This window comes from Monopterus albus, unplaced genomic scaffold, assembly GCF_001952655.1.
Source record: "Monopterus albus unplaced genomic scaffold, M_albus_1.0 scaffold377.1, whole genome shotgun sequence".
NCBI lineage: Eukaryota > Metazoa > Chordata > Actinopteri > Synbranchiformes > Synbranchidae > Monopterus > Monopterus albus.
The window spans coordinates 266,390-279,145 of NW_018128257.1; the positions used below are offsets into that span (position 1 = coordinate 266,390).

The 12,756-nt window shown below is 42.3% G+C and overlaps 1 protein-coding gene across 1 annotated transcript in view; it reads left to right on the forward strand.

The window, feature by feature from the left end:
• The first annotated feature begins 1,544 nt into the window (after positions 1–1,544).
• The window catches only part of LOC109951336 (AP-2 complex subunit alpha-2-like), a 29,513-nt gene continuing 18,301 nt past the window's right edge, over positions 1,545–12,756 (forward strand). The window contains exons 1-5 of the mRNA XM_020585797.1: positions 1,545–1,914; positions 7,821–7,889; positions 9,312–9,454; positions 9,647–9,840; positions 11,318–11,447. Coding sequence (XP_020441453.1) covers positions 1,848–1,914; positions 7,821–7,889; positions 9,312–9,454; positions 9,647–9,840; positions 11,318–11,447 — 603 coding nt within the window. The 5' untranslated portion in view covers positions 1,545–1,847. The remainder of the gene's footprint in view (positions 1,915–7,820; positions 7,890–9,311; positions 9,455–9,646; positions 9,841–11,317; positions 11,448–12,756) is intronic.

A 12,756-nucleotide genomic window follows, 5' to 3' on the forward strand; every position in this document is an offset into this window, starting at 1 on the left:
TCTGTTCAATAAATGTTGGTCCTGTTTGGCCCGCGACCTAACGTCTGCTTTGAGTTTTGGCCCCCTCTGTGATTGAGTTTGACACCCCTGCTGTAGAGGATCCTGTCCCTGCTCCTGTAGGTCTCCTCTTTGACATGACGAAGCTGCATGAGTTTTCTTGTGACCCAGGGCTTGGTTTACTTGGCAGTCACTGGCCACATCAACCTGACCAGTGTTTGATTGTTTGTTGTGTCTTGTTGCTTTTCTTCTTTTTTCTCTCCTCTATCCACTCACCCCAACCGGTCGAGGCAGAAGGCTGCCCACCAAGAGCCGGGGTCTGTCGGAGGTTTCTTAAAGGGAGTTTTTCCTCCCCACTGTCGCCAAGTGCTGCTCGGGGGGATTTGTTGGGTTTTCCCTCTGTAATAATAGTGATAACAGTCAGGTCTAGACCTTACTTTGTAAGGTGTCCTGAGATGACTTTTGTTGTGTTTTGGCACTATACAAATAACATTTGATTGATTTGATTATTGTTGTATGTGCTGAGAACACACACATGTCCTCATAAAAGTTGATGTATGATGTCACAGTGTCTGTGAATTCATCCAGGCCTGTAGACGCAGCCTCAAAAACATTCTAGTCTGTGCAGTCAAAGCAGGCCTGTAGCTCTGACTTAGCCTCCTCAGTCCAGCTCTTCACTGTTTTTACTACAGTCTTCACAGCTTTAAGCTTCTGCCATATGTTGGGATGAGATGGACCATGCAGTGATCAGAGACGAGCGCTGCACAGGGGACAAAGCGATAGGAGTGCCTAATTACAGTGTAGCAATTGTCCAGTGTGTTTTTGCCCCTGGTGGGACAACTGACATGCTGTCTGTATTTGGGCAGTTCGTGGGTGATATCCCCAAGACAATGAGTAGCAGAACGGAAATAGAAAGTTAAATGTCTTTATATTTTATTCAATTCAACATTCATTATATATCAAATGTTCCCCCTCTGTTGACACCTTTAAGAAAAACCACAGGATGAACATGTTCTCATTGGCCTTTGTTTGTTCTTAATGGTCTTAATATTTTTGTAGGCTATTTTTGTTTTAGCTTTTCACACACTGAACTCGTATTTTTTTTTCCTTATAAATATTTATCTTATAAACTATCTCGTTCCCTGGTAGGCTAGTGGTTAAGGCGCAGCGCTCTCGCCGCTGCGGCCCGGGTTCAAATCAGGGTTGTGTCAGGAAGGGCATCGGGTGTAAAACACGTGCCAAATGTCAACATGCGAGTCGTCAGTGTGACGATTCGCTGTGGCGACCCCTAAACGAGAAAAAGCCGAAAGTGACTTTCTTTCATCTTATAAAAGTGCTTATTATAAAGTTATACTTCGATGAAAATAAAGTACTTTTATGAGAAACAAATATCCTAATATTAAGAGAATGATGTCATAGGCTTATTTTATGGAATAAATATGTCGCCTAATATTTAGGGTGCAAATTATCAGAGCACTGCCTTAAAATGAGGAAGGTGAAGCATCTTGTGAAGTTATACATACCTTAAAATAGGTTTCACAGATAAGGAAATAGGTTATGTCGTCTTCTCTGTCATACATTATGTATTAGACTGATCCACCTGAAAGAAATGCGGGCCGAGTGTAGTTGGACACCACGTTTGGAACGCAGCCCTGTTGTGTTGTAGGTGTAGCTGGAGATGTATGGAACGTAGCCGCAATTTGTCTGGTTCCTGTCTCCGTCACGTCGGGGTTCCCTGTAGTACAGCGCTTTCTAGCTGTTTAGCGAAATTACCGAAAGAAAGTTACTCTATTTAGTTAGATAATTTGTATAGAAAAAAGAAAGCGTCACATTAACAAAGAGTTAACAATATGCCTGCCGTCTCTAAAGGGGATGGGATGCGTGGCCTGGCCGTGTTCATCTCTGACATCAGGAACTGTAAGTTTGTTTATAACATTCATAGACAGTTCCTGCTTAGGCGAGTACAGCGTTAGCATTTATCAACAGTAACAATTTGGCGGTTGGTTTAGAGAACATGTACACATATGTCTTCGTTGCTCTTTGTAACATTACCCACAATTCTATAACGTTAATAACTTTTACGTATCAAAATGGGTTTAAACATTCACTTGGCAGGTTAGCCTACACTAGTGTCGGTTAGCTGCTAGCCTCCAGAGGCTAACGTCGTGTCAAAGGGCGTGGACCACTCCCGGAGATAACGTCAATTTGGTGTTTTTATCGCTCTATAACGTTCCGGGTTTATATAGTTAGCTAACTACTTTATAGTTTTCAAATAGTTACCTGACAGAAACCTTAATTCTCACTAACATTAACAAAACATGTTTGCAAACTGAGGGTCACTTTTGTGGAGGATAATTCAGGTAACACCAAAGTGATGTGCCCAGCTAACTAAAATTATGAGCAGCTATGGGTTTTGCATGTAGTGTTTGCCACCATGTCTGGACACAAATAGCCTCATCTAGAGCTGTAACGTTCAATGATTTTAAACTGAAGGGCTTTACAAGATAGTGCTATCAGGTTAAGAATTGCATAAATATAGACTCCATTAAGGCCCCACACATAAATACGACATATTTATTGTCTAACCAGCTGTTATGTTTGCGGGCGGAACTGTAAACAAGTTGCCTGACATTTCCATTGTCATCTTGGTTTTCGCTTCTATTACTGTAAATACGGTCTGATACGGGTGCTACCGCAACAGGCATCATAGAATTAGAATTTGACAAACTATCCTATGTCCGAATAGGAAATGAGCATTACACTCACCAAGAAAAAAAGAGTGACTTTCATGTCCCATAATTACAACTTCTAATCTTATAATTAGGACAAATCATAACCATAATTATTATATACAGATCCTGTAATTGTACTGTCTGTATGTCATCGGTATGAGAAAACTGACATCTTATAACATATTTACCTGATAATTATGAGGGCATCATTTAGAACAGTGGTAACATGAGGAAATAGGACAGTAGATAAAAGTTTGGTTAGAGTTGCTTTTATTTCTTCTTTGATTTGAGGTGCTGTAAGATGTTTATGTCATAATGATCTGCTTGTCTAATCAGTCCACCAGGTCTTTTTGGTAATTTTACAGTTTCATTCACAATACAATTTTGCTTTTTAGGAGCCTAAACATTGATAATAGTTGCCAACATGTAAGTGGGCTCAAACTGTTTACATAGCTATGCAATTCCAGTAAATAGCTACCATATATAGTCACAGCAGGTGTTTAGTACTACTTCAGAATTGGCTTTATTGGCCAGCTGTGGTGAACACATGAGGAATTTGACCCTGGTACAGTGACTCTCATTCTGTATGTACAATGTTCTTCCATAAAACAGTGAATAGACAAGTAAATAAGATAAAGCTGAGACAAAACAAACAAAAAGGCATAATGTGCATTGGGAAAATAAAAATTATATATGTATATATATACACCCACATAGTTCAGATACATATATACAAAAGTATATTTACAAGGTATTGCACAAAGGTTGTTGTTCTGTTATACAGTCATTGGTTAACTGTTCATCAGCTTGATGGCCCTGGGGAAGAAACTGTCCTTATGTCTGGTTGTTTTGGTGTACGGTGACCTGTAGCACTGTCCAGAGGGGAGGAGTTCAAACAATTTGTGTCCAGGGTGTGAGGGGTCTGCAGAAATCCTCTCTGCCCTCCTTTTGACCCATGAGGTGTACAGGTCCTCCATGGAGCGCAGGCTGGCACCGATGATTATTTCTGCAGTCTGGACTGTCCACTGTCTGTTCTTGTCCAGTTTGGTAGCTGAGCCAAACCAGACAGTGATGGATGAGCAGAGAACAAACTCGATGATTCCTCTGTAGAACTGTAACAGCAGTGCAGAGTGCACAGTATCTACAGTCAGAACTAATTTACTATTTGGATATGTACAATTGATATTAACAGTAAGATATGCAGGGTAATGTACGATGTACAACAGACTGGATTCAAATTACAGTAATGGATAAGGTACATTAAGTTTATAGAACACTAGTGCAATGGGATGAGATGGAATGAAATAGTGCAGAATAAGAAGATAATAGGTTACATGAGTGAACACTTCAATGGATGTAAATAGTGCAAAGATAAATATACAGTATCTGCATAGGAACAGTGTGCAAATGAATACAGAGCAGTATTCTGTGAGTCAAGTGTGTGCAAATTAGCAGATCACTTCAGTGTTACAGGTAATAGAAGTGTATTGCATTAGTCCCAGGAGAAGAGATGACAAGGGGTGAGGTGTGTGTAGTGGTATAGAGGAAGGCAGTGGGGGGTCAACGGGGGACAGAGTTCAGTAAGGAGACAGCTGTGGGGGAAGAAGCTGTTCCTGGGTCTACTGTTCTTGGTCCGGAGGCTCCTGAAGTGCCTCCCAGAGGGTAGGAGGTCAAACAGTTTGTGAGCAGGGTGAGGGGAGTCCTTGAAAATGCTGTGAGCATGTCGAAGACAGTGTTCCCTGTGGACACCCTCAATGGCTGGAAGTGGAGTCCTTGTGATACGTTGGGTAGTTTTCACCACTCGCTGCAACACCTTGCGGTCGGAGACAGAGCAGTTTCAATACCAGACTGTGATACAGCTGGTCAGGATGCTCTCAATGGCACAGTGGTAGAAGTTCACCAGGTGCTGTACCTCCTCCCTGTAGGCTGACTCCTCATTGTCGTTGATGAGCCCAATCACCGTGGTGTTGTCTGCAAACTTTATGATGGTATTGGAGCTGTGCACAGGCCTGCAGTCGTAGGCAAAAAGGGAGTAGAGGAATGGGCTCAGCACACAGCCCTGTGGTATGCCAGTGTAGAGGATAATGGTGGAGGAGCAGGTGTTGTCTGACCTAACATGCTGAGGCCTGTTGGTCAGAAAGTCCAGAATCCAGTTGCAGAGGGAGGTGCTGATGCCCAGGTCGCCAAGTTTGGTGGTTAACTTGGAGGGGATGACCGTGTTAAATGCTGACCTGAAGCCCACGAACAGCATTCTTACATAAGTGTTGTTGTTGTCGTCCAGGTGTGTGACTACCGAGTGCAGTGCTATGGAGACTGCATCCTCCGTGCCCCTATTCCTGCGGTAGGTAGGTGGGGGTCCAGTGTGGGTGGGAGACAGGTCATCAAGCGTGCCAGGTCCAGGCCCTCGAAGCACTTCATGACAATGGGTGTGAGTGCTACAGGGTGGTAGTCATTCAGGCACGTCAGGGTGGAATATTTTAGCACTGGCATAATGGACGTGGTTTTGAAGCATGTCAGCACAACTGCTTGGGCAAGGGACAGGTTAAAAATGTCCGTAAAGACGCCAGCAAGATGTCCTGCACATGTCCTGAGCTCATGTCCAGGGATGCCATAAAGGTCAGCAGCCTTGTGTACATTGATCCAGATGACCGGAGTCCCCTGCGATCTTTAGAAGTTTAACAGAGGGGTCCTCTGAGATGCCATTTGTTTAAAGGGAAAAGAACAGAGGGGAGAGCGCACATCCATGGGGGGCACCTTGTTTTCGCCAGCCTCATCTGCTGCTTTCTGTCTGTCAGAAAGCTGGTGATCCACTGACAGGTGTGGGCAGGAACAGTAAGCTGGGTCAGTTTAGGGTGGAGGATGCCTGGTGTTGAACAGCGAGCTGAAGTCCACAAAGAGGACCCATGCACAGTGGTGTTGCAGGATGTAATGCAGTGCCATGTTGACTGCATCATCCGGTGAGCTGTTTGCCCAGTAGGCAAACTGCAGGGGCTTTGTGATGGCCTTCAGGTGGGCCAACACCAGTCTCTCAAAGGACTTCATAACTACAGATGAGAGGGCGACAGGTCTGTAGTCATTCAGTTTCCATGTAGCATCCTGCATGTGTCTTGTGTCTGCTGCAACTCTTTAAATTTGGAGATGTAAATTACAAATATTGCACTTAATTTTTTAAATAGATAGATAGACGGATAGATATAGGTATGAAAAATGATAATTAAAGATGAAAATAGTGGTGCGTAAATCATCTGTGTCCTGTATTACATTGAAAATGAAACAGCAGCAACAACAGTCCTGGGTCTTCGTTGACACAATCTGTTTCAAAACCTACCACACATTCTCAACTGGGGACAGGTCAGGACTGCAGACAGGCCAGTCCAGCACTCACACCCCTTTCCTCCACAGGAAAAGGGTGTTGCTGAAATATGCATGGGCGTCCCTGGAAAAGATGTCGTCTTGAAGGCAGCATATGTTGCTCCAACATCTCTATGTATTTTTCATTATTAATGAGGCCAAGTTATTACCACATTCATTTATTATGGCCAAACAGTTCAATTTTTGTTTCATCAGACCAGAGGACATTTCTCCAAAAAGTACGTTTTTTGTCTCCATGTGCAGCTGCAAACCGTAGTTTGCCTTTTTAATGGCAGTCTTGGAGCAGTGGCTTCTTCATTGCTGAGCAGCCTTTCAGGTTATGTCAATATAGGACTTGTTTTACTGTGGATATAGATACTTTGGTACCTCTTTGGCACCTCTTTCCAATGCCTTCACAAGGTCCTTTGCTGTTGTTCTGGGATTGATTTGTACTGTTCAGACCAACATACGTTCATCTTTAGGAGACAGAACACGTCTTCTTCCTGAGCCGTATGATGGCTGTGTTGTCCCATGGTGTTTATCCTTGCGGAGTATTGTTTGTACAGCTGAACATGGTACCTTCAGGCTTTTGGAAATGGCTCCTTAGGATAAACCAGACTTGTGGAGGTCCATGATTTTTTTTCTGAGGTCTTGGCTGATTTGTTTTGAGTTTTCCATAATGTCATATAAAGAGGTACTGAGTTTGAAGATAGGCCTTAAAATACATCCAGAGCTGCACCTCCTATTGACTCTAATGATATCAATTAGCCTATTAGAAGCTTTTAAAGCCATGACATCTTTCTGGAGTTTTCCAAGTGTTTAAATGCCCAGTCAACTGAGTGTATGCAAACACCTGACCTATTGGAATTGTGATATAGTGAATTATACATACATCATACAGCAAGCAGCAGGGCAGATGATCTGATCTGAAATTACCACAACTGTGTGTTATATTCTATTCCTCCCCCTCCCCTTCACATTTCTACACATTCCTTCATTATGCAGCTGGAATTGATCATTACTTTCCCAAAGATAACTCCCTTATATGGGAGCTGTACCAAGTACAACTCCCTAATACCAAAGTACATTCTGTAATTAAGTGAGCACACATACTGTTAATGATTGAGTGGACACACACACTTCAACTAAGTGAAGGTTTCATTCCTTATAAGTACATTTATATAAAACAGTGCTGATGCTTCAGTCTAAGTGAAGGTTATATTCCTTATAAGTACATAGAAAACGGTGCTGGTGCTTCAGTTACAATGTCTCAGACAACTTAATATTCCACAATTATTCACGTCGCGTTCGGTGTGAAAAGGCCTTAAGTGTATGTAAACTTCTGACTTCAACTGTAGGCAGGTAGGGGTCAGACAGAATTTGGCATAAACAAAAAGAATCTATTCTGCCTTCAGTTCTGGCTGCTGCTGCTGCTGCTGGTGTTATTGTGTAGGGTATATTCTCTTTGTAGATATTAATACCAACTGAGCATGGATTAAATGCTATCTCTTGGTGCTTCCACAAACATGTCTGTGAGTTTCAATCCTATAGAGTACCTTTGGGTTGTGATGGAATGAGAGATTCACAACATAAATGTGCAGCAGCTGTATGATTCTATGTCGTCAACATGAACCAGACTCTCCAAGCAAGGTCATACACACAAGGAAGAAGGATGGTTTATTCAAAGTTATAATTGATGACAGCACTACATAACATGTAGCATGTCTTGATTTGTTTCAGGTAAAAGTAAAGAGGCAGAGATTAAGAGGATAAACAAAGAACTGGCCAATATCCGGTCCAAATTTAAAGGTAGGTGTACAGTTCTGGCAAATCAGGCAGAAATTTAGGGACAGGAAAGCATATGAGAGTCATGAGTGCTGACATTTTTACTATTGTGTTTAGGGGTGCACCGAACTTTCGGCCACCGAAAATTTTTGGCCGAAAAGGCCATTTTTATTTCGGGCCAGAATAAAAAAAACACGGCGAAAAGGCACGCCCCGCCTATCCTCGCGCAGCACAGGTTAGGTTTCACTCACGCTGGAGCTGTTATATCACGCGTCTCCCCATCAAAGACAAAGCATGTCAGTGGTATGGAAGCATTTTGAAGTTTCAGGTGGGGACACCAAAGTTGCAATATGCAACATTTGTTTGCGAAAATATCAAGAGGAGGCACGGTGCCAAAGAACTTTTCGACAACATGTTTGATACACCACCTGAAAACACGACATCCAACTGAATATGAGGAGTACCGCAAAACAACATTGGTTAAAAGTGCCCCAACTACATCACAAATACCCTCGGTCGCCACATTCTTTGAAAAGACTAAGAAATTTGCAGATTCCTAAATTTTCGGTTTCGGTTTCGGCCCAGAATTTTCATTTCGGTGCATCACTAATTGTGTTTTAGTACCCTGTGGAATAGCCCAAAGTCCAGTTAGGCTTCTGTTTGGCATCTGCCTTTGGGCACAACTGATTTATATAATCAATAAACTTTTTAAAAATAGACTTATCAGAAAAATGAATGAATATGTCAAAATGGTAAGAACTACCTAAAATGAGAGGAACCAAAAATTTATTGCATGTGTTCTTTGAATTTTTAGTTTGGCTCATGTTGCATCCACTAACAAGGACAGAGCAGGGTTTATGACCAATACTCCATCCAGCCAGCAGGGGGCAATAATTAAATTTTGGCTTTGCTTCTAGGGCACTGTCATGCCATTCATCTTTATACAGTATAGTCTATGGTTCAAGTGTTTTATACTAGCAAATTCTGAACTGCCTCAGAGCCAGATGCAGGCACAATGTCACTACTGCTGTGCTGTGTGATTGACTCTTCTGCGAATGACTGGTTAGTAGCATGAGAGACCCTTTGTTATGCACTACAATTTTATAACTGAACTTTGATCAGGATGCACAGTTTTTCTTTTTGACTGTGTGGAACTGATGTTTTTACATCAGTTGATTAACAAAGATATTCAAATGTGAGACTTACAAGTAAAATGTGGTGCAGCTGCCCTGCAGGTGTAGTGGATTGTTCTGTAAAAGGGTGGAGACCATAAAAGATACATTTCACATAATTGTAGGTAAGCTTTAAAGGGAAATATTAGTACTAATGTTGAATATTAATTTAAAAAATAGAAATTTTAATGAATAAGACTAACATATTGTAGACATTCATATTTTTCTTTGTGTTGGTGTGGATGTGTGTGTATATTTGCACGTGTGTGGATAGGAGACAAGGCTCTAGATGGCTACAGTAAAAAAAAGTATGTGTGCAAGCTTCTTTTTATCTTTCTTCTGGGTCATGATATCGACTTCGGACACATGGAGGCTGTCAACCTCCTCAGCTCCAACAAGTACACAGAGAAACAAATTGTAAGTTTGTCCTCATGTTCATCCATTGTCAAAAGCCCAGAGGTTGTTGATCATTTAGCACCCAGATGTTTTTGTGTGAAATTCCCATCAGAACATGACTATGGGGTGTTCAGATAACTTGACATGCAGTCTGTTGTTTTTACCTTTTATGGTAGAACTGCACTAAATGTTTTTACCTATGTCCCCTTTCAGGGTTACCTGTTCATCTCAGTGCTGGTGAACTCGAACAGTGACCTGATCCGTCTAATCAACAATGCCATTAAGAATGACCTGGCCAGCCGCAATCCGACCTTCATGAACCTGGCCCTGCACTGCATTGCTAATGTGGGCAGCAGAGAAATGGCTGAGGCATTTGCTTCTGAAATTCCCCGCATCCTGGTGGCAGGGTTTGTACATAGTCATTAATGAATGTGGCCTTACAGCAAGAAGGTTCTGGGTTCGAGCCCTGGCTGACCTGGCATGTTGCCTGCGTGGGTTCTCTCCGGGTACTCCGGCTTCCTCCCACAGTCCAAAGACACACATCTTAGGTTGATTAGTGACTCTAAATTGCCTGTAGGGGTGAGTGTGTGGTTGTTTGTCTACATGTCAACCCTGTGATAGACTGGCGACCTGTCCAGGGTGGACCCCGGCTCTTGCCCAGTGTCAGCTGGGAGAGGCTCCAACCACCCTGTGACCCTCTTCAGGATAAGAGGTATAGCTAATGGATGGATGGATTTTAACTGTGTCAAGGACTTAAACAAGCTAAGCTGTTACTGTTAGTCATAAAAAAGCAAAGAACATCTAACAAAATAAGTAGTTGCCTCCATGAACTCTTGTGTTTTGAAGTAAAAACAGTTGCACGCAGTGGTATTCAACTCTTGGTCTAAAGCTATATCCCTTAGGATTTTCTGTATTTCATTAATTGGCCAAGTCAATGGCTAGCATAATTTTATATTCTATAGTTGCATCTTATATCTTGTGCTGCCCTCTTGAGCAGGTCACTCTTGGAAAAAAAGAGATGTCAATCTCAATGAAGCTTCACCTGGTTAAGTAACGGATAAATAAAATAAAATAAAAATGTTCGTTTTTCTTATAAGTGGTGGTATCTGTTGTATTGTTGAATGAGGGGGTGTGGTCGGAAGTGAGGGAACACAGAATTTGGATTCACCCACTGTCTCAGCTGATGCGGAATTTGGAGCTCACTAGCCATAGTGATGCTATAGTAAATATGCAGATATAGTGATGTCTTCCAGCATTAATACCAACTTGAAGCATAAGTGTGAGAGGAGTAGGAAACAAGAAATGCGTTCACCTAGTGAGTACATCCCAAGACTCTTAAAAGCATTGTCATTTTCCCTACTTGCGTCTTTTCCTTGTGTCTTAGTTCTACCCACGTAAGATGTGAGGAGAAAAGACTCAAGAAAACATATTGTCAGGAGATTTTTTTTACTCAGATCCTTCACATCTGAAGCGTCCAATCACCAACTGATTTCTGATAAGGGGCGTGTCATTTCACAAAAAACTCCCCCCGAAGGATGGACTCATGGTCATGGCTCTTCCAGCACTACCCTGGGTCTTTAGAGCTGATATAGGAGACTTGGAACATCCTGTGTCCTTGGTTAACCGTAACAGCATTCGGGTCAACTGAGAACATATATGTGATCTCATGAGAGACTAGATGTACTGGGCTGTGAGGCCCCACCCCTGACTTTGGCCTCTACAGTCATGTTTTAGGGCCTATTTTAACCAAGCAGTATAATTAACGGAAAGCTACATATTGTAGCTTGAAGGAGTATAATTTAAGTGTGAATTTGTTAGAGACCACTTGAATTTTACATAGTGTTTTGGATTATGATGAATGAAGTTGCAATGTGCTTCTCTCAGGGACACCATGGACAGTGTGAAGCAAAGCGCAGCATTATGCCTGCTACGATTGAACAGAACATCTCCTGACCTGGTGCCTATGGGTGAATGGACAACACGAGTGGTCCATCTGCTTAATGATCAGCATCTGGTAAGACTGTACCCATGTCTCAGTATTACCATACACCGCTTCTTGTATGCAGTGCAAATGCACCACAAAAGTGTTAAGTTTATCAGCACAGTATGCCGTCGAGGCACACTGCACAAAGGATATAGAGTGGCTCACAGCAGGGAAAAAAAGAAAAGTAGTGGAACAACTCAAAAATAAATATACTGGAAGTGTTCGTTTACTTTTTTTGGGGGTCTAACACCTCTTTCCACCGGGTCTGGCTGTGTTGTGCTCCGTCTGTGACCCGGTTCTGATCTGTCCTAGTCTCCCATGGGGTGCATCCAGAAAGCAGCTTGATGTGGTGCCAATTTTAGGTGTAGGCTATATTTCCTGGTTTTTGAGCTTCTACAGTAAGCAGGCTTTGTAATTTTTTTATTAATTTCCTACTTGTGCTGTAACCAAGACTATAATTATGGTTAGGTTTAAACAGTTAAGTCAGTATGAAACCCGAATCAGTGTTGTAACTGAAACACAGCCAATACATTAATTGTCATAGGCTAATTTGTAGCCTGTGTTTCACGTAGACATCTTTCTGGAAAAGCACCATTTGGTTGGTGGCTGGAACTTTGTCAGATGTAGCAACTGTCACAAATAGACTAGATGTGCATCTTTAGTGAAGTGGACTAGAGAGCTACATGTGGGACGCATCGGAGACGGAACACAGCTAGACCTGGTGGGAACACAGCCTCTGACTAGACTGGCAGTGCTCACATTGCAAACAAAACAGCAGCATCCAGTGGAAATTAGGAGTAAGGTTTAACAGGCAGTAGTTTTCTTTGCTTTACTGCTAAAACAGTATTATCTTGCACTTTGTATGTAGTACATGCCACTGTGCAGAATTAGTCACTATAGGACACTGCCTTTGTTTTATTACCACAGCCCCAAATCAGGGCTCCGTACTGCAACCATCTAGTTGCATTTTGCAACTCCTTTTAGCAATATGTGACCAAGTTTTCTAACTAGCCCCCCTCCCCCAACCGCAGGATGCACCAACTAAGCAGGGTCAGGCACAGTGACTGAATAGTGGTACATTTACCAGTAGTCTACTAATCCATCTGCAGGAGAGGCTGAACTGACAAAATTACAGCCTATCACACTGTGAACCCCAGTGGTAGAGGAAGTACTCAGATCAGCTGGAATACCTCAGTGTAAAAATACTGTTACAAGTAAAAGTCTTGCATTTGAAGTACACATTATTAGCAGAAAATATGAAAAGTACAAAAAGTAAAATACCTATCCAAAACAGCATAGTTTCAGGTTCAGGCTAGGGGAGGACCCAAATACTGACTCA